Source organism: Anolis sagrei, chromosome 2, assembly GCF_037176765.1.
Source record: "Anolis sagrei isolate rAnoSag1 chromosome 2, rAnoSag1.mat, whole genome shotgun sequence".
NCBI lineage: Eukaryota > Metazoa > Chordata > Lepidosauria > Squamata > Dactyloidae > Anolis > Anolis sagrei.
Genome location: NC_090022.1, coordinates 14,860,583 through 14,883,061, shown reverse-complemented (window position 1 = coordinate 14,883,061; position 22,479 = coordinate 14,860,583). Strand labels below are relative to the sequence as shown.

Sequence of the window (22,479 nt, the reverse complement as noted above, 5' to 3'; positions counted from 1 at the left end):
GGTAGCATGACTTCCCTGGATCTAGACACTATGCTCCTATTGATGCAGGCCAAAATCCCATTGGATTTTTTTGCTGCCACATCACATTGTTGGCTCATGTTTAACTTGTTGTCCACGAGGACTCCAAGATCTTTTTCACACGTACTGCTCTCGAGCCAGCCATCGTCCCCCATTCTGTATCTTTGCATCAATCTTTTGTTGAGAGGTGTTAAGATGTGCCTGGTTGTTTCCTCTCTGCTGTTTTGCTGTTGTAATTTTAGAGTTTTTTAAATCCTGGTAGCCAGTACATAAAAACCCCAACCATCACCCAAGGGAAATATAGAAATTACAGGAGAAAACATGAAAATATAGAGATCATAATACAGAGAGTATGTGACTATATAGCAATCTCTAGGGATTTTATCCCCTATGCTAAAACTCTTAAAGTTATGTCTAAACCTGAGAGTGATCATTTTCCAGTTCTGCTTCAATTACATCTTCCCCCCCAGGAAATCCATTTGGAACGCCCTTCCTGTAGACGTTAGGCTGGCACCAACTCTCATGACATTCCGTAGAAAGTTGAAGACCTGGATATTTGTGCAGGCGTTTGAGTAATTCAGTGCAATTTTGGTAAGTTGAACATAGGACCGGAACAATGAACGACAAATTTGGATCACGCTTGGATGATGAGGCGATCAGGGATGGGATTTGTGATAACTGTGTATTGATGATTGCTTATTAGTTATTAAGGGAAATGTGTAATTTAACTGTTATTGTATATTAATTATTGCTGTTTTTATTGTCTTTGCTGTTTGGAAACCGCTGTGAGTCGCCCTCGGGCTTGAGATACAGCGGTATACAAGAATAGTAAATAATAAATAATAATAATAAAGGTAGTCCCCTGACATTAAGTCCAGTCATGTCTGACTCTGGGGTGTGGTGCTCATCTCCATTTCTAAGCCGAAGAGCCGGCGTTGTTCGTAGACACCTCCAAGGTCATGTGGCCGGCATGACTGCATGGAGCGCCGTTATCTTCCCGCCAGAGCGGTACCTATTGATCTACTCACATTTGCATGTTTTCGAACTGCTAGGTTGGCAGAAGCTAGGGCTGACAGCGGAAGCTCACACCGCTCCCCGGAATCGAACCTGCGACCTTTCGATCAACAAGCTCAGCAGCTCAGTGCTTTAACCCACTGCGCCACCGGGGGTTCCTTCTGCCAACCTAGCAGTTCGAAAACATTCAAATGCGAGTAGATCCAGCGGGAAGGTAAGGGTGCTCCATGCAGTCATGCCGGCCACATGACTTTGGAGGTGTCTACGGACAACGCCGGCTTAGAAATGGAGATGAGCACCAACACCCAGAGTCAGGGGAAAACCTTTACCTTTACCTAATATATAAATATATCTATCAGAACGAAGATTAATATATGTGTATGTGTATGTGCTAAAAAAGGCAGTTGAGATACTTTGTTAAGATCTTCAAATAAATAACTTCCCTGGCCAAAACTGTATTCCTATTGGACGAGGCCATGCTTACAGACCCTCTTGTTCTAGCACGCCTTTGGCTTTGGAAGAGTTAAAGTGATAGAGCTCGCATCCTAGAGCGGCCCGAAACAGCCCACAAGTGGAGGCGCCTCAGAGATAATGTTCCCTTCCGGTGTCCGTTATTTAGGCCTCGGCTAGGAAACGAGATTGGGCTCCTGAACTGCTGGCAATCACGTTCCTGGGGATTGCAGGAAGCCTGAATGAAGAGGATTACCCAAAATGAGTGAGTTTTGTGAATTTACTGGGAGGAAAGGAGATAAATCGAGCTGGAATGGGTTCCCTCCATTATCCATGTTTTAATTATCTTTAGTTTTAATCCTGATAGTCTTATAGAACAGGATAAGCCTTGGGGAATGTCCTCAAAGAAAAGGAAATGGTTGTTACTGTTTTTGTTGTTGTTCTTGTTGTTGTTATTTCAAGTGTGAAATCCCAAAAAACTAATGTGTAATGCTCATTATTATGTTAATGTATTATTATGTATATTGATATTACTATGTTGTTATTATTATCATAGAATCATAGAATCAAAGAGTTGGGAGAGACCTCATGGGCCATCCAGTCCAACCCCCTGCCAAGAAGCAGGAATATTGCATTCAAATCACCCCTGGCAGATGGCCATCCAGCCTCTGTTTAAAAGCTTCCAAAGAAGGAGCCTTCACCACACTCTGGGGCAGAGAGTTCCACTGCTGAACGGCTCTCACAGTCAGGAAGTTCTTCCTCATGTTCAGATGGAATCTCTTGTAGTTTGAAGCCATTGTTCCGCGTCCTAGTCTCCAGGGAAGCAGAAAACAAGCTTGCTCCCTCCTCCCTGTGGCTTCCTCTCACATATTTATACATGGCTATCATGTCTCCTCTCAGCCTTCTCTTCTTCAGGCTAAACATGCCCAGCTCCTTAAGCCGTTCCTCATAGGGCTTGTTCTCCAGACCCTTGATCTTTTTAGTCGCTCTCCTCTGGACACATTCCAGCTTGTCAATATCTCTCTTGAATTGTGGTGCCCAGAATTGGACACAATATTCCAGGTGTGGTCTAACCAAAGTGGAATAGAGGGGTAGCATTACTTCCCTGGACCTAGACACTATGCTCCTATTGATGCAGGCCAAAATCCCATTGGCTTTTTTTGCCGCCACATCACATTGTTGGCTCATGTGATGTGAATTAGCCAATTATGTTGTTATTATTTCAAGTGTGTAATTTTAATAGCCTTATGTATAATTTTAATTCCCCCCTAACTATGTGTAGATCCTATGCAAATGATAGGTAATTGTAATAAATGTTTTCATGCATATTGCTGATCTATTAACAAATGAAATTAACTTTAAAGTATGTATATATAGTTGACTGCTGTGAAAAATAGAAAAAACAGAGTTTGAATTTGCTAACTGATAAAATAAGGAGAAGGAGTACTACACAGAGTTGGAAAAGAAGAAAAGAAAAGAAGGGACAATAAAGGAAACTAACGCAGATCCGGAAGGACAATTTGGTACTCTTGTTAAAGTTGGATTTCCCCCCTCTTTTTACTTCACTTATAATAATAATAATAATAATAATAATAATAACTTTATTTATACCCCGCTACCATCTCCCCAGGGGACTCGGTGCGGCTTACATGAGGCCGAGCCCAGAATACAACAATACAATCAATAACAACAACAATACAAGCAATTAAAATCAACAAGACAGTAAAACAATAACATAAGCATTAGCAATAGGACAACACACTTTAAAATCTATGGGTAAGCCAAATGTAATTAAAAATTAAAAAATAATGCTGGACATGGGCAAAACAGTGATGGGGCATTTGTGGAAACATACAAGCGGACCTAAACAATATAAAGTGCTTTGGAGGACAAAGTGCTATGGGATCATTATTCTGGGAAGGCACAGTGGAACAACCACGTCTTCAAGCTCCTCCTAAAGACTGCCATGGTTGGGGCCTGCCTGATGTCCTTAGGAAGTGAGTTCCAGAGTCGAGGGGCCACCATCGAAAAGGCTTCCTTCCTTTATTAAAGAATATGTGTAATGATAACCCCCCTCCCACACACACACACTCTCCCCTATTTCCTCTCCCACACAGCAGTATAAAATCTACATTGAACTCGATTATATGACAGTGTGGACTCAGATAATCCAGTTCAAAGCAGATATTGTGGATTATCTGCCATGATATTCTGGGTTATATGGTTGTGTAGAAGGGCCCTATGTCTCTAATGATACAACAAACTTATGTATAGAACTGATTAACTAACATGGGTCCACAACGTACATATTAAATCCATTTATAGTCCTTTTTGTACTGTTTATATGAGTTATTATTGTTGTTCTTTTGGAAACAAAATAAAACATGCTTATTGTTTTAAAAAATGGGGATGAGACAACAGCAAGTGAGAGAAATCTACCCCCTGAAAGTGAGGTGAAATCTTCTGAACAGAGTGACTGACAGAAAAGCAAACACCACAGGGGTGGTAACCCTTTTCTATAGTAACAAAAGCTCCTATCTATCTATCTATCTATCTATCTATCTATCTATCTGTCTATCCATCCATCCATCCATCCATCCATCTATCTATCTATCTGGCTGGAGTTACACTTAAAAATGTACTTTGTTTGACTTGCATATAAATTCAACTTAAGACAAACCTACAGAATCTATATTGTGTGTAACTTGTGTGCAGATATGCAAATTCAGGTATTCTTAAGTCTGAAACACCAAATACTTCTGGTCCCAAGCATTCTGGGTAGGGATACTCAACATTAATATAATAATTAGGTCAACATGCCCCAAAGCAGTGGTTCTCAACCTGGGGTCCCCAGATGTTTTTGGCCTTCAACTCCCAGAAATCCTAACAGCTGGTAAAGTGGCTGGGATTTCTGGGAGTTGTAGGCCAAAAACATCTGGGAACCCCAGGTTGAGAACCACTGCCCTAAAGGTCTGATACTGGAGGCCAAGCATGATCACCCATGGTTGGTACTTGCATGGTAAACCACCAATTAAGTTCAGGCCCTCTAGGTTATATTTCAGAAGAAGGAACTGGCAAACACACGCATCAAATTGATGTAATATGGATATTCCTGAAATGCTTTGGACCAGAACTATTCTGGATTTCAGATGTTTTTTTTCAGATTTTGGAATACTTTTAATTGCATATATATATACATAATAAGATATCTTGGAGATAGGATCCTGGTTCAAACATGACATGCATTTATATTTCAAGTAGATTCATGCTCAGTAAGAGATTCTAGGGGCAGCTGCTATTCACTATGGCTGATGTAAGCAATTACCTGCGATTTTAGTAGGATTGATTGGAAGAACATCCCATTTTTAATACCTTGGACTGTATTGCATTGTTTACTTCTGACATCTTGCTGCAGCCCAGCAGCAAAAGGATGCGTTTCTACAATCTCCTATCGCTGTCCTCTTGATAGCAATGCCACTAGGAAAAGGATGAGGAAGAAAAGTGAAGGTGAGCTTTAAAAGAGTAAAAAAGGGCTCCTGTGGCAGAGGCTGTGTTAACTGAGATATATTTGTATATTACTTTCAGAGGAAGTATGCCCATGACTTATGAATTCTTGGCGAACATGAGCAGAAGGGTGCTGTCGCCTTCATGTTTGGCTTGTGGATCGTAGAATCATTAAGTTGGAAGAGACCACAAGGGCCATCCAGTCCACCCCCATTTTGCCATGAAGGAAGATACTATTCAAGCACTCCCGACAGATGGTCATCCAGACTCTACTTAAAAACCTCCAGAGAAAAAGACTTTCCAGGAGACAACTGGTTGATCTCATTGGGAACAGAATCCTGTACTAGGTAGGTCTTTGGTCTATGTACCAAAGGTCTTACAGTTTACAGACAACAGAAGGAAGTTGAAGATACCTGAAAACATGAGTTCTGTAGTTGAATACAGAATAAAATACTCAATTTCTAATACAATTACATAATTCCAGAGGTTTGAATCTTTGGCCTCCCTTACCTTCTTTTCACACTGTCATTTTTCCTTCTTAGCAAGGTTTCCTCTTCACCCTGAATAACATTTTGGGAGAATGATGGGATATACATGAGAAGAAGGAAGGAACAAATGAGCAACAAAGAGCAGGCATGTCATCTTAAAGCATGGTTGGCCTCCATCAGTCACTGCAAGGCCTTACAAAGCCTATATTATTCTTGAACTGCTTTTTTAATGAATCTGTTGGACCGATCAGACTTGAAGGATAAAGCAGCTGTACTGAGTCATCCTTCAAGGGGTGCTACTAAAAGAGGGAGAACAAATAAATACAAGGATTCTGGTTTCTGTGATAGGAAATGGATGCCCCTCAAGAGACAGGGGTTACTGTTTTTCTGCTTCCAGAAATAAAAATGGAAGAGCAGGATTCAGTCGGCCTTGAGGCAGAAGATGAGAATGAAAGGGAAGAGCTTCAGGGAAGGAGGGAAGAAGATCCTCAAAGGGTAAAACAGGAACCAGTAGAAGAGCCGTCAAAGAACTGGGATGCACGGTTGGAAGAGTTTCTTAGGACACTGCAGCCAGTTTGTTCAGAAGGGGAAACCCCACAAACCCCTGACGTGGAACAACAGAAGGATCCTAAAACCTTGGCAGTACCTTCCCAGGAAGAGACAGAGCCCAACAAGCAAGCCAGCAGGTTGTGTGTTTCTCCAAAGACTCAGCCACACCTCATCGGGGGAACCCAGTTGGCATACGGGGCCCATCTAGATGCCAATAGCTATGGGAAGAAAAGGGAGAAAGCCCTAGCTGGAGATGCTGCCAGGTTGGAGATGCGGCGCCAGCGTTTTCGGACCTTGCGTTACCAAGACGCTGATGGGCCTCGGGAGCTTTGCCAGCAGCTCCAGCAGCAGTGCCAGAAGTGGTTGAATCCAGACAGAAACACCAAGGCGCGGATGCTGGAGCTGGTGACCCTGGAGCAGTTTCTGGCTGTGGTCCCAGCAGAGATGCTGAGCTGCCTCTGGGAAAACGGCCCCGTGACGTGTGCCAAGGCTGTGACCCTGGCAGAAGATTTCCTCCGGAGCCAGCAAAGGGACAGCAGAGACCTGGAAGAGCAGGTGAGCAGCGCTCCATCTGGCCTCCTTGAAACACTTTATTGATACTTGAAAGTTTCAACCCATATAATGCCCTGTTTAGCAGGTATCAGTGGCTATTTTTATTTAGCAACTTTTGTAGTTCCCTCTGCTTGAAACTTTCATACATTTCAACAAGACAATACTGGCTAGAAAGACAATTGACTCAATTCTGCCTTCACATATCAGGCCGAGTCATGGTTTCTGTTAACTATAGATGTCATTTAAACCACAGATTGCATAGGCATCTTTTACCCTGCCCTATACCAGGTTCTGATCCCAGATAATCTGATTTAAACTGGATTATATGAGTCTCCACTGCCAGATAATCTGGGATACAGGGGCAGTGTGGAAAGGGCCATGGTCAAGAAATCATATCTGCTTCTCTGCCTCAATTTTGGTTTGTTTTTCTAATGCTTTCTTGGCCACATCTTTTTCCACATTGGGGAAAGGGATAGAATTAATTCACAAATAGGCTTTTATTCCAGCATTGAATGTTTGCCGTATTTATGTTGTGCTCCGCCCTGAGTCCCCTTCCGGATGAGAAGGGTGGAATAATAAATGCTTTAAATAAATAAATAGAGCAGTACACAGAATTGGGTATCGAACCAGGGAGGGCAACTTTGGCAATATGGGAGACACAAATTTTCACCTAGCACCTGTTGCTGGCCATCTTAGGGCCAGAAATGCTTTAAAAAGGTCGAAGAGAAAAAGGTGGGAGCAAATGAACCTCCAATTCTAGTTTGGCTTTGCAGTTTGGGAGGGACAGGTCTAGGGGTTATGGCTCACTGCTCCCTTTGCAGGTTTTGTGGCTTTAAAACAATGGGAAATATCCCTGTCTGTGGGTGATCTCAGGGGCCTATGGCCAACAAACATATTTTTAATACCCATATGAAGCCTTTGCGCGATGAGTACAATCTTGCGAATGCAGTGTAGCTGTCATCCAAACAAGTAACTCTCCTGAGCACTGTCTTGTAAAATATGAGGCTGGAGAAATGCTTGACAAAGATCATGGGTTGCCAAAAAGAGGAATGTGTCTTTGACTACATCAAGCCTGAACTCTCCCTAGAAGCCAGAATGACCAAACTGAGGCTGTTGTACTTTGGAAATATGAAACAATGTGATTCAATGGAAAGGTTGGTAATGCTTGGAAAGTAGCAGAAAAAGAGGAAGATTTCTCTATAGGTGGATTAATTCAATCAAGGAAGCCATGGTCCTCAGTTTCAAAGATACATATATACTCGAATATAAGCCGAGTTTTTCAGCCCCTTTTAGGGAGCTGAAAAAAGCCCCCCTCGGCTTATATTCGGGTGAAGGAGAAAAAGCTGGGGGAAAAAAGGCTCTGACGCTGGCTGGTGGAATCCCTGGCCTTGTCTTCGCCCCCACAGCTGCATCTGCGGAGAAGCTGCGCGCGGGGCAAGTGAAGGGGAAATGGAGGTGTGCACCTCCCTCCCTGCACGTCTTGCCACGCGTGCATGCACACCTCCATTTCTTCCCCATTCAACGCGCATGCAGCCTCTCTTCCTGCTTGTCTTGCTGTGTGCGCGGAGAGAAGAGAGGCTGCATGCGCATTGAATGGGGAAGAAATGGAGGCGTGCAGGGAGTGTGGTGTGCGCCTCCGTTTCTCCCCCATTCACCCTGTGCACAACCTGTCTTGCTCTCCGAACAGCAACCCAACTGGGTTGCTATGCGGAGAGCAGAGGGTGCGTGCACGGTGAATGGGGGGAAAAACGGAGGCGTGCACCTTCCTCCCTGCTTGTCTTGCTGTGTGCACGGAAGGAAGAGAGGCTACATGTGCGGTGAGTGGGGAAGAAATGGAGGTGTGTGTGCGCGGCATGACATGCAGGGAGGGAGGTACATGAATCCGTTTCCCCTTCAATTTCCCCCGCTCGCAACTTCTCTGCTCTCCTATTCGCCGTGCGTGCAGCCTGTCTGCCAGCTGGTTTGCTGTGATATCTAATTTTAGTTTGAAATTAACCAGTAGCGGCTGCATTTCTCAGCCTCAGCTTATACTCAAATCAATATGTTTTTCCAGTTTTTTGTGGTAAAATTAGGTGCCTCGGCTTATATTCAGGTCGGCTTATACTCGGGTATATACGGTAACTTATCAACTGAAGATCAAGATCTGTCATTCGTAGGGTTGTCATAAAATGAAGTTGTTTTGACAACAATCTGAGCCCTCATTGGAGTAGGATTGGACTTTGCATTTGCCAATAGAAGCAAATGGTTCATTTCCAAGTTCAAATATAGGTAGTTGTCCTTTGGTACCCAGAATAATTTGTCCAACCTATGGTCTGTGTTTCCTTATTTTGCTTCAAAGTTTATAAATCTTCTCCAGGGAATGCAGGACCTCTCAGACACAGAAGAGATGCATGAAACCAAAAAGGAAGATAAAACCAGTGCAAACCTATTGGGTGAGTTTCCATTTTCTGATTATGGCACTTTTGAAGCAAGTTGAAGCAAGCCCACAGACACGGAGGGATCCTGAGAGTTGTATTCAGAAAAAGTAATGTTTGTTGCTGGCCAATTATGTTGCTTTTCAGTGTCTAAAATAAAGGGGCTGCAAACATCTGACTTGCATATGACTCCTATAGGGTTCCAAAGGAAGTGAGAAGAAATCTACCCCTAGAAAGCTAAATTTACTCCTGTAAGAGATCTCATGGAGAAAAGATGTCACCACTGAAGCTTTCTCACCAATCCTTGTTTCCCTGACAACCCAAAATGTTCAAAATCTGATTGTCACAGGAACATAAAGTGAGGTGAAATGTTCTGTACAGAGGCTAAGAGAGCAAAACAAACATTACTGTCTCAGCTGGTTTTGGCTTAGTTGGTACTGTTGGCTTGGCTGGCTTTATTGGTCGCATAATATTTTAATAACAATTTTAAAGAAATCTTGGGTATGGTTTTATATAATTTATGGTTTTATATAATTTATGTAAGATGTAAGTTAATTGATATGTTATGTCATTATTTCATTTTTGTTATAGTTTTGTTGTAGATGGTGCTTTTTTTTTTAGTAGTTTGTTTTTGTATTTGTATTTTTGAATGTATCTAGCACTGAATGTTTGCCATTTTGTGTTGGAAACTGCGCTGAGTCCCCTCAGGGAGAGAGGGCAGAATACAAATGATGATGGTGATGATGATGATTATTGATTAAAATATGGCCCTCCATATTAATTTGATTCTTCCATTCATAGCTAGAAAAAAATCCAAAGCTCAACTTTTCCATTTTATACAATGGCCCAAATTACCTGTCCAAACGCATCTCTCCCTATGAACCATTGCGGAGATTAAGATCCTCCGGGGAGGCCCTGCTTTCCGTCCTGCCATTGTCACAGGCATGATTGGTGGGGACGAGAGACAGGGCCTTCTCGGTGATTGCTCCCTGGCTATAGAACTCCCTTCCTGGTGAGATCAGGTCGGTCCCCTCTCTCCTGTCCTTTAGAAGGATGTTAAAAACTTGGCTGTGGTACCAAGCTTTCGGGACAGGGCAATAAAGCAGCAATAGGAAAGATTACCAGGCCAATTAGATATGATGTGGATGACTAGGACGGTTTTAAATGGTATATTTTAATATTTTGATAAATGTTTTAATGTTTATGTATGTATATAAGAATTTGTGTCCCGGCATTGAATGTTTGCCATATATATGCTGTGCTCCGCCTTGAGTCCCCTTCGGGGTGAGAACAGCGAAATATAAATGTTTTAAATAAATAATAATATTTTACTACACCGTTGTATGTAACGGGACTTCAGCATTCATATTTGCATTCTGATATTTCTCCTAGCAAGCGGTAAGTGGCTGAAAGACAGCAAGAAAGAAAATCCGTTACTGGATAATCCTGAGAAAAAATCAGCATTCCTGAAAATAGAGAATGGGAACAATTTTCTGTGTCAGGAAGAACCTGAGAAGGGTCAACAGAAGACAGACCGGCGGAATGGGAATGCCACAGAGGAGAAAAGGGATTTGTTTGTTGATTCACAGGGTGGTTGCAAAGGTGGTGATGAGTCCACCATCCAACAGGATGTCAATTTGAAATATGAAAGGTGCAAAAAAGGCACGCATGAGTGCTCTCCTGAATTGGAGAAGCCGTACAAGTGTTGGCACTGTGGCCAGAGCTTCAGCAGCAGCTCAGATCTTCTGTCTCATGAGCGAAACCACGTGGGCGAACAGCTGTATAAATGCTCCCACTGTGGAGGAAGTCAGAGGATCCACATGGGACGGAGGCCTCGCAAATGTTCTCACTGTGGGAACACCTTTGGCTGCAACCCTCAAGAGGAAACAACCGGAGGGAAGAAATTCCATACCTGTGGAGAATGCGGGGAAAAGTACATGCACAGATCGGGTTTGCTTAAACACCAGGGAGTCCACCGGGGAGAGAAACCTTACAAATGCTTGAAGTGCGGGGAAAACTTTGGAAACTACTCGAATTTCCGAACTCACTGCCAGACTCACACGGGAGAGAAGCAGTATAAATGCTTGCAGTGCGAAGTGTGTTTCAGCAGTATTGCGCGTTTGAGAGCCCATGAGCGAATCCACGTGGTGGTGTGCTCCTGCTGCGGGAAAAGCTTCAGCAAAAAGTCTGAACTTATTGAGCACGAGAGAAACCACGCCAGGGAGGATGCCATTGTGTGCTTCGACTGCGGGAAGGCCTTCAAATTCAACTCGGAACTGATGGCTCATGTGCGGACCCACAAGGATAAGAAACTGGAGTGCCCTGATACCAAGAAAACTCTCATTTGCTCAGAATGTGGAGATACCTTTAAACATGCCTCAGCCTTCAAGACACACCAGAGAGTCCACAGAGGTGAGAAACAAATATTGAGGGTTTATTAGGGACAATGGGACAAATGTTTTTTATTAAGAGACGCAAATGATCTATGTTTAATATTCTTGTTATGGTTTTATATTATGTGTTAATGTTTTTAAATATTTTGTGGTGGTTTTGGCCATTGAATCATTGCCATTGTAAACCTCCCTGAGGGCTGAGAAGGGTGGTATACAAATACAGTAAATAAAATAAATCTTTATACATGGCCCTCATCATGTCTCCTCTCAGCCTTCTCTTCTGCAGGCTAAACATGCCCAACTCTTTAAGCCGCTCCTCATAGGGCTTGTGCTCAAGACACTTGATCATTTTAGTCACCCTCTGGACACATTCCAGCTTGTCAACATCTCCCTTCAATTGTGGTGCCCAGAACTGGACGCAGTATTCCAGGTGTGGTCACATCTTGTGGCATATGATTGGGTTTTTGTTTTGTTTTGTTATGTAACTGTTTTCTGATTGTATATGCTGTATGCCGCTTTAAGTCCTGCTCTGGGAGAAAAGCGGGATATAAATAAATAAAAATTAAATATATTATATTTGTAACATAATAAGAGTTTATCTTGCTTCTTTTGCATTGTAAGAGCAGTGAGGTCTGCTTATAGGAATCTTTTGCTACTGTTTTGTGCCTCCAAGTCATTTCAGACTTATGGCAACCCTTAAGTGACTCTCTTAAGGGGTTCTATCCTTCTGAAATGAAGGAAGAAAAATGGCACACTATTTCTTTGCTGCTCACAATGTGCTCCATGTTGTTTTGCTCTATTCCTGGTCTTTAGGTGAGCACAGGAAGGATCAGCAAGACCAGGAGGAGTGTGTTGAAGGGCCAAGCGAGATTAAGATGGAGACAGAAGAAGAAGACCAGCAGATGGAGGAACCAAGGAAGAGACGGCGGCTCACTGGGGAGATAAGAAGTGAGTAGGACATAGAGAGTAAATGCAGGCACAACTCAGTTAACAAAGCTGATGTGTTCCTGGGCTTTACTTCTTTGATAGAAAATAAAAGCACCCACCCAAATTCACCATGCTCCTCCAGAGTCCTAAACTTACCATACAGAGAGCAATTTAAATACTGTAAATAAAATAAATAAATTTAAGACATGTGAATATCTAAAAAGCCTTTACAGCCTTTGTAAAGAATACAGCAGATTCTTTACAAAGGCGAGACTAAATGTATTTCCCTCAGAGCTACTAAGAGGCAGACTGTCTGGAATTCCTTACTTCCAAAGAGTATGCCCCTGTGAAGGAAATAAAGTAGTGAGTAATTTTTTTAGTGAGTAATTTCTTCACATGATTTGTTCAAAATATGACATCTTCAGTGTAATAATAACAACAACAACAACAACAACAACAACTTTATTTATACCCCGCTTCCATCTCCCCAAGGTGACTCAGGGCAGCTAACATGAGGCCGAGGCCAGCAGTTATAACAAGGCAAAACAAATACAACATACAATAATAAAATAATAAATAAAATAAAATATATGAAAAGAAAATGATACAAAAATAAACACAGGATATAACATAAATAACAAAAACATTGAGCCGAGTGGGCAGGGCCAAGTACAATGGATGAGATGGATAAGCAGGGAAGTGTATCTGATGGGAGGTTCAGATGGGATGGCCAATAGGGTTTAATTTCAACTAAAGGGTGAGATAAAGTGCATTGAAGGGAATTTTGTACTGAGTTGGTCAAGGTAAGGGGATTTGTTGTTAATTCCGCGAAGGCACACCGGAACAGCCAGGTTTTTAGACGCTTCCTGAAGACTGCCAGGGTGGGCACTTGCCTAATCTCTCCGGGTAGTGAGTTCCAAAGTAGAGGGGCCAACACAGGGAAGGTTCTCTCCCTCGTCGCCACAAGTCACGCTTGCAATGGAGGTGGGAGCAAGAGGAGGGCCTCCCCGGATGATTGAAGGGATCATGCAGGTTCATAGAAGACAATGCAGTCATGAAGGTAGGTGGGTCCCAAACCGTTCAGGGCTTTGTAGGTGATAACCTTCACTTGCAATTGGCACCGGAAAATAAACAGCAGGCAATGGAGCTCCCTAAACAGGGGGGTACACTGCTCCCTGTAATTCACTCCAGTTAAAAGTCTGGCAGCTAATTGCTGGACCAGTTGAAGTTTCTGGGCTATCTTCAAGGGCAGCCCCACGCAGAGTGCATTGCAGTAGTCCAATCTAGAGGTAACTAAGGCATGGACCACCGTGGTCAGGTCAGACTTCACAGTTGCAGCTGGTGCACGAGTTTTAGCTGTGCGAAGGCTCTCCCGGCCATTGTTGACACCTGAGCATCAAGCATCAGTGCTGAGTCCAGGAGGACCCCCAAACTGCAGACCTGTGTCTTCATGGGGAGTGCAACCCCGTCAAGCACAGGTTGCCACCCTATACCCCAATCCGATGTGCGACTGACCTGGAGGACCTCTACCTTGTCAGGATTGATCATCGTAGTCACAATGATTGATCATCGTAGTCATCTTTACTTTGAGGGAGAATTCAGGTTTGATTTGCTCTATGACCTACTTATTTGTTTTTTAAGCAGTGATCTCAGATTGCTATGCCAGAGAGACTTTCATTTCCGTAGGCCTTTGATGGGATTTTGGCAAATGCTTTTTAACAATTCTGTACCTTTTTTGCAGGCAAGGCTGCTGCAGTTTCTGAGCCCGAGGATGCAGTGATGGAGGATTCCACCAGTGAGACCGAGGTGACAGATGAGCAGCCACAGCCACAGCCACAATGTGATCAGGACTCCCTCGAGAACAATTCAGAGAAGCAGTTGATGAAGGCAGCAGGTCCTCAACAGCCAGTGCCCGAGAAAGCTATACCATTTGTGAGCCAGAAGGGGAGAAACTTGGTCGTGCAATGCAAATACTGTTTACCGCTGATCAGGAGGATTTGCTCAGGGCTCAGTGATGCATCCAGTATGAAGCAGCACTTGAAGGTGAGTGCTGGTCACACTGACAATCCTTCAACGTTTCTGTTTTGCTTATTACAGTCAGATTTACTGTCCACAGATTTAATCAACCCTAGCTTGAAAATGTTTTTTTTTAAAATTCCAAAAAGCTAATTTTATACAAGAAACACTATTTTACTCTTCCATTGAATATAATAGGACTCTAGCATCCTGAATAGACTACTGCAATGTGCTTTCCATGATGTTGCCCTTGAAGACTGTTCAGAAGCTTCAATTGATCCAAGGGGCAGCAGCCAGATTGCTCTCTGGAGCAGTGTATAGGGAGCATATAACCCTCCTGTTACGTCAGCTCCACTGGCTGCCTGTCTGCTGATGAGCACAATTCAAAGTGCTGGCTTTAGCCTATAAAGCCCTAAAAGGTTCTGGCCCAGCTTACCTGTCTGAATGTATCTCCTCAGAGTTTAAGATCATCAGGGGAGGCTCTGCTCTTGGTCCCACCTCCTTCGCAGGCACGACTGGTGGGGGTGAGAGACAGGGCCTTCTCAGTGGTGGCCCCTCAGCCGTGGAACTCCCCCCCCCCCCCCCCAGTGACATTAGATCAGCCCCCTCCATCCTGGCCTTTAGATAAAAAGGGAAAACGTGGATTTGGGATCAAGCCTTCCAAAATTAATGATAATGCAATAATAGATAATAATAGTGCAATGACTACTAAAACGGCCCCACATTGCAATTATGGATGGCATGATTTTAATAGTGAATGGTAATGTTTTAAAATGTTTTAATGTGTATTAATTCTAAATTTAAATGTTTATTTTAATAGTATGTTGTTAAGGCATTGAATAGTTTCCTATATGTAAAGATGCCATGAGTCCCCTTCGGGTTTGAGAAAGGTAGGGTATAAATAGGGTAAATCTATATAAATAAAAATGTAATGTTTGTGGAATTAACAGAACTCAAAAACCACTGGACGAATTGCCACCAAATTTGGACACAATACACCTCTCAAGCCAATGCGTGACCATCATGCATAAAAACATAGAAAAACACAGCAGAAGAGACTTAAAAAGCCAAAAAACAAAAATTACATTACAACGCATGCACAAACCCACATATATACACATATATATACACACACATATATACACACAAAATGCACTTACACACACTGGGCCACAGCAATGTGTGGCAGGGGACAGCTAGATATAAATAAAAATGCAATGTTCATTTGTGGGATTAACATAACTCAAAAATCACTGGATGAATTGACACCAAATTTGGACACAAGACACCTAACAACCCAAAGTATGTCCTTCACTCATAAAAATACTAAAAAAACACACCAGAAGAGACTTAAAAGCAAAAAATAAAATACATTACAATGCATTCACACACACACATATGCAAACACACATATATACACATATACACAAAAATATGCACACATACACACACACACACACACACAAAACACATATACACAGACTGGGCCACAGCAATATGTGGTAGGGGATGGCTAGTAAATAAATTAAAATATATAAATATCTTCCATGGATTTTGGTATCCATGGGGAGTTGAGGAACCAAATCCTAGGGGATATTAATAGTCTACTCTGTATTGCAACAGGAAAAAGTGCAAACATGCAGGGAACAGATACTCTGCTCTAGGATCCCCCAGTATCTGCACAAAGTGTCAACAAGATGGAGCAGGAAAAAATTGCTAGAAATTCTTGTTTTGTTTTGAAAAACTTTTTTAAAAAAATATTACATTATGCAGCATGAGCCTGGAACCTATTTAAAAGATGAATTGTCTCTTCTGGAGGTGATCCACCCTTTCTATGTCCAAGAAAAGTAGGGTGATCCAAGGTCTCTGTAAATTCACAAATACACCTACTGAGGAGCTGCATACATTCCTCAAGCTGCTCTATTTGTGAACAAATTTGTGAACATCCTGTGGCTCCTCCACGATAACATGATGGCAACAGTCTTGGACAACAGTGTCTGGTGTTGTAGAATAGAATAGCTTTGTTGTTATTGTACTATTTCACAATGAAATTATCAGACATCTCCCACTGTCTCCTTTTGTGTTTAATATTTTTGAAATATCTTTGTCGGTTTTAAGATTTGCTTTCCTTATTTTTCCTCTCTCCTCAGAAGGCTCATCCTGATAAGCTGAATGCCATTCTCGAAATCACAGGAGATAGAAGGCCTGTCCCTTCAGAAGAACCCATGCATTTTGATCGGGAAGGGGACAATATTGCTGATGTTTATGGTCCCTCTGCTGTGAGGATCAGGAGATCTGGCAAACAGAATGTCACCCAAAAAATTCTTGATAGGACTCTCATGGATTACATTACGGAGGAGCTTGTTCCACTTCAGACTGTGGACAAACCTACTTTCCTTGCACTGGTTCGACTGGGTCTTCCAAAGGACCTCACCGTCATGTCTGCCAAGACCTTGAGAGACAGAATTGAAAAGAGGGTGGCCGGCTTACAAGAAAGCCTTGTGAACCGGATGAGTTCTGTGTCCCATGTTGCAACTGTTGCCGATTGCCGGACTGATGGCAAGAGGACCTTCTTAGGGGTCACGGCCCACTGGATCAGCCCCATTACTCTGAAGCGGGAGTTTGGGGCTTTGACGTACAAGCGCCTGAAAGGACCCCTCACTTACTGCGTCCTCACCAAAGCCCTGCATGATGTCCACGCACAATATGGGATTCGTGACAAAGTTGTATGTTTGACCACAGACAATGGTTCCAACTTTATGGAAGCATTCAAAGGATTCAGGGCCAAAGAACCTGTAGACTCCAGTTCAGAGGAGGATGAGGATGATGAGTATGATGTCAACCAAGACGAGCCTGGAATGGAGTTTCTCCCTCTTTCTGAGATCCTGGATACAGGTAACCTGTCAAATGAATATGCCCCAGAGTCAGATCTCAGTTTGCCACCACACCACAGATGTGCCAGCTACACTCTTAACCTGGTAGCAACTCATGACGTTGCAGCCATGATGGCTGGCTCCACCCAAGATGGCCCTTTTGGTCCTTTCCAGAAACACTTTTGTGCCTTGGCGAGAAAGTGCCGAAAGCTGTGGTTGAAGCAGAACAACTCAGTGCTAGTTGCGGAGTACATTTATGAACAATGTGGTACGTATTTGACAGTCCCAAACCGGAACCAGTGGAATTCAGTCTTTGATGCACTGAAGCAATTGAACAGGCTCCTGTCTACTGTGCCGCTAAAAGTGGATGCCGTAATGGACATGTGTTTTTTGGCTAGGGTCACTGCTGATGAGCGCCTAGTGTTGCAGGAGTACACTGAGGTCATGGGGCCACTTGCGTTGTCCCTTGATATCCTGCAGCGGGAGAATGGCATGTTCATGGGGTACCTGCTGCCAACTCTATACAGCCTGGAGCGCAAGTTGCAAGAGCTGGAAAACAAGCCTGTACCATATGTGTACTGTCTTCCACTCTTGAGAGGCGTCCGGGAAGCCCTAAGGAAGCGGTTTTCAGGCATTTGGGAGGACAACGAGCTTCTTCTGGCAGCCTGCTTACATCCCCGTTTCAAAACAGACTGGTTGGATTCAGCTCAGACTACCCAGCTCAACAGGTAAGAAGATAAGGTGAAACTTAAAGGGTCTCCATTTCAATAAAGCTATAATACTAATACTATAACCCAGTATTTCTCAACCTGGGGTCGGGACCCCTAGGGAGGGGTCACGAGGGGGTGTCAGAGGAGTCACGAAAGACCATCAGAAAACACAGTGTTTTCTGTTGGCCATGGGGGTTCTGTATAGGAAGTTTGGCCTAATTCTATCGTTGGTAGGGTTCAGAATGTCCTTTATAGGTGAACTATAAATCCCAGCAACTACAACTCCCAAATTCAAGGTCGATTTTCCCCAAACTCCACCAGTGTTTACATTTGGGCATATTGAGTATTTGTACCAAGTACGGTCCAAATTAATCATTGTTTGACTCCACAGTGCTCTCTGGATGTAGGTGAACTACAACTCCAAAACTCAAGCTCAATGCCCACCAAACCCTTCCAGTATTTTCTGTTGGTCATGAGAGTTCTGTGTGCCAAGTTTGGTACAATTCCATTGTTGATGGAGTTCAGAATGCTTTTTGATTGTAGGTGAACTATAAATCCCAGCAACTGCAACTTCCAAATTACAAAATCAATCCCCCCCCCCCAAACCCTACCAGTATTCAAATTTGGGCGTATTGGGTATTTGTGCCAGTGATTGAAAATACATCCTGCTGAGGTGGAAACAGCACTGTATATGCTTTGAGAAATAAAGCCTTCCCATTCTGGGTTTTTCGGGCAGTATGGCCATGTTCTAGAAGCATTCTCTCCTGACGTTTCACTTGCATCTATGGCAGGCATCCTCAGAAGTTGTGAGATCTGTTAGAAACTAGGAAAATTGGGTTTATATATCGATGGAAAGTCCAGGGTGGGAGAAAGAACTCTTGTCTGTTGGAATGTTTCAGTTGGCCACCTTTATTAGCATTTGATGGCCTGACAATTTTTAGGTGTGGCTTGTTACTGCCTGGGGGAATCCTTTGTTGAGAGGTGATTTGCTGCCTCTGATTGTTTCTTGTCTGGAGTTCCCCTGTGTTAGAGTGCTCTTTATTTACAGTTATAATTTTAGAGTTTTTTTTAATACTGGAAGCCAGATTTTGTTCATTCTCATGGTTTCCTCCTTTCTGTTGAAATTGTCCACATGCTTGTGGATTTCAATGGCTTCTCTGTGTAGTCTGACATGGTGGTTGTTGGTGTGGTCCAGCATTTCTGTGTTCTCAAATAATCTGCTGTCTCCAGGCTGGTTCATCAGGTGCTCTGCTATGGCTGATTTCTCTGGTTGAAGTAGTCTGCAGTGCCTTTCATGTTCCTTGATTCGTGTTTGGGCAATGCTGCTGCGTTTGGTGGTGGTCCCTATGTAGACTTGTCCACAGCTGCATGGTATACGGTAGACTCCTGCAGAGGTGAGAGGATCCCTCTTGTCCTTTGCCAAACATAGCATTTGTTGGATTTTCTTAGTGGGTCTGTAGATTGTTTGTAGGTTGTGTTTCCTCATCAGCTCCCCTATGCGATCAGTGGTTCCCTTGATGTATGGCAGGAACACTTTTCCTCTGGGTGGATCTTCATCTTGACTCTCGTGGCTTGTTCTTGGTCTTGCAGCTCTTCTGATGTCTGAGGTGGAGTCTCCATTGGCCTGGAGAGCCCAGTTGAGGTGTTTCAGTTCATCTTGGAGGAGGTGGCGTTCGCAGATTCTTTTTGCACAGACTGCCAGGGCTTTAATGGTGCTTGCTTTTTTACTTGGATGGTGGTTGGAGTTTTTATGTCGCTATCTATCCATGTAGGAATCTAGGAGCCCCTGTTGACACAGTGGGTTAAAATACTTGTTGAACTTGTTGACTGAAAGATTCGCAGGTTCAAATCTGGGGAGCAGCGTGAGCACCTGCTGTCAGCCCCAGCTTCTGCCAACCTAGCAGTTCAAAAATATACAAATGTGAGTAGATCAGTAGGTACTGCTCCGGCGGGAAGGTAACAGTGTTCCATGCAGTCATGCCAGACACATGACCTTGGAGGTGTCTATGGACAATGCTGGCTCTTCAGTTTAGAAATGGAGATGAGCACCAACCCCCCAGAGTAAGACATGACTGAACTTAATGTCAGGGGAAAACTTTTACCTATATATGTGTGTTTGAGTTTTCTGTAAACTGTGTGACCCAGTTGTTGATCTGGTTTAGGGATGACTAGGACATTAGAAATGGCAATTTCTGAGCTAATTTCTTTACCAGAAAGCTGCAGATCAAGGCATCCACTTCTAAACAGCCCTTATGGTTTTCTTACCTCCATCCTTCCCCAAACCACAAAATTGATCAAGTGTTGAATGGAAGGGATCCAGTGACACTTGTTTGTTTGTTTGTTTGTTTGTTTATTTATTTATTTATTCAGCCCTTAGGTGACACAGGGCAGTTTACAATGGCAACGATTCGATGCCCAAAAACACCATAAAACATTTAAAAACATTAACACATAATATAAAACCATAACAAGAATACTGAAAGCATACATCATTTGTATCTCCTAATGAAAACATTGTCCCATCTCGTTGTTCAGTCGTTGCAATCCCTATGTCTTTTACCTTGCATTTTCAAATGCTTGCTCAAACAATTATTTATTTTATTATTTATTTACTCCATTTTCTCAGCTCTCGGGTGGCTCAAAGCGGTTTACGGTAGCAAAATCCAATGCTTGAACATCAAAAAACAGATCACAACAATTAAAAACCATAGCATCAATATACAAACATTACAAAGTCAATACTACATAACTCATGGCGTCTCTTAGTTAAAATCAAGATCCAATCTTGTTATCCAGTCGTTTCATGTTCCAATATTTGTTACACTGCCTTTTCGATTGCCTGCTCGAATAACCAAGTCTTAACTTTCCTACGAAATGCTAACAGAGAAGGGGCCAATCTAATATCTCTGGGAAGGGCGTTCCATAGCCGAGGGGCCACCACTGAGAAGGCCCTATCTCTCGTCCCCGCCAAATATTTATGACGCAGGCAGGATCGAGAGCAGGGCCTCCCCAGACGATCTTAATGTCCTAGCTGGTTCATAGGAGGACACACAAACAACCAAGTCTTGACACACTTCTGAAATGTTAAGAGGGAGGGGGCCGATCTAATGTCCCCAGGAAGGGCATTCCACAGCTGAGGGGCCACCAGCCACCACTGAGAAGGCCCTGTCTCTCGTCCTCACCAAACGTGTTTGTGATACAGGTGGGATCGAGAGCAGGGCCTCCCCAGACGATCTTAAAGTCCTAGCAAGTTCATAAGGGAAGATGCATTCAGACAGATAAGTTTGGCCAGAACCGTTTAGGGCAGTGGTTCTCAACCTGGGGTCTCCAGATGTTTTTGGCCTTCAACTCCCAGAAATCCTAACAGCTGATAAACTGGCTGGGATTTCTGGGAGTTGTAGGCCAAAAACATCTGGGGACCCCAGGTTGAGAACCACTGGTTTAGGGCTTTATAAACTAAAGCCAGCACTTTGAATTGTGCCCGGTAGCAGACTGACAGCCAGTGGAGCTGGTGCAGCAGAGGAGTTGTATGCTCCCTGAGTGTCACTCCTGTTAGTTATTTGGCTGCCGTCCATTGGACCAACTGAAACTTCTGGACAGACCAGAGGTAGGATTGGCCTCCTGCCTTCCATGGCTGTCCTCTTTCAATCTACCCTTCCAAAAAATGAACAAATTCAGCCTTGGAAGGTATGCTCCCTTTGGTTCCCTCACTTGCATTAATCCGTCATCCCCTCTCTCCTAGATCTACCATGGAAGCCTTGTTGAAAGCTGAACTCAAGGCTGCCGCCGCTGAAGAATCCTCAGAGAAAGACCAGGAAGGCGACAATGGTTTGCTTGACTTTTTCGACATCCAGCCCCAGCAAGGGAGATCAGTAACGGACACAGTTGAGGAAGAAATCTCAAAGTACCTGAAGACTCCCAGTCGGGAGTTGTCGTCCCTGCTGGCCTTTCCAATTATATGGCGGAGTTTTTTAAAGTTCAACACAGGCGTGCCTTCAAGTGCTGCGGCGGAAAAGCTCACCTGTAGGGACGGGAACGTCGTGGCTGCCAAAAGACATTCCTTGCCAGACGATATTTTTGAGGACTTGGTTCTTCTGAAGCAGAACAGAGCTTTATCAACATTTCAAGCTGCAAAACACAGTTCGGTTTAAGAGCAGCAAAGTGGGCAAAATTGTAGGATTGGTAACAGTTTGGCACTCATTGCACTGGCTCATAGGAGTTGTAGTTTTACAAGGTCTTTGGCCTTCTCTGCCAAGGGGTGCTGGTGCCTTGCCAAATTATAATGCTTGGGATTCCTTAGCACTGACCCATGGCTGTTAAAGTGGTGTCAAACTTTATTAATTCTACAGTGTAGTGCAGGCATGGGCAAACTTGGGCCCTCCAGGTGTTTTGGACTCCAACTCCCACAATTCCTAACAGCTTCAAGCCCTTTCCTTTTCCCCCTCAGCTGCTTAAACTAATTTGGGCCCTCCAAGTGTTTTGGACTCCAACTCCCACAATTCCTAACAGCCTCAGGCCCTTTCCTTTCCCCCCTCAGCTGCTTAAGCTTATGCGGCTGAGGGGGAAAAGGA

General features: G+C 43.5%; 1 protein-coding gene across 2 annotated transcripts; it reads left to right on the top strand.

The window, feature by feature from the left end:
- Window positions 1-1,633: 1,633 nt before the first annotated feature.
- LOC132765878 (uncharacterized) lies at window positions 1,634-22,472 on the top strand. 2 transcript variants are annotated; one of them, XM_067465076.1, is made up of 9 exons: window positions 1,634-1,747; window positions 5,068-5,333; window positions 5,529-6,578; window positions 8,932-9,007; window positions 10,382-11,401; window positions 12,196-12,330; window positions 14,051-14,352; window positions 16,479-17,926; window positions 21,651-22,472. In XM_067465076.1, the coding sequence occupies exons 3-9, from the start codon at window positions 5,826-5,828 to the stop codon at window positions 22,057-22,059; spliced, it is 4,143 nt and encodes a 1,380-aa protein (XP_067321177.1). In that variant the 5' UTR covers window positions 1,634-1,747; window positions 5,068-5,333; window positions 5,529-5,825; the 3' UTR covers window positions 22,060-22,472. The 2 variants fall into 2 exon arrangements, with proteins under 2 accessions (XP_067321177.1, XP_060616120.2); XM_060760137.2 differs by having other exon boundaries at window positions 16,476-17,926; window positions 21,651-22,469.
- Window positions 22,473-22,479: the final 7 nt, after the last annotated feature.

Excerpts from the sequence above, each read along its gene's own strand:
- LOC132765878 (XM_060760137.2), top strand. The coding sequence starts at position 5,826 with ATGGATGCCCCTCAAGAGACAGGGGTTACTGTTTTTCTGCTTCCAGAA. Across the intron at positions 6,579-8,931 it reads GCAGAGACCTGGAAGAGCAG|GGAATGCAGGACCTCTCAGA; the intron begins GTGAGCAGCGCT and ends AATCTTCTCCAG. Across the intron at positions 14,353-16,475 it reads GTATGAAGCAGCACTTGAAG|AAGGCTCATCCTGATAAGCT; the intron begins GTGAGTGCTGGT and ends CTCTCTCCTCAG.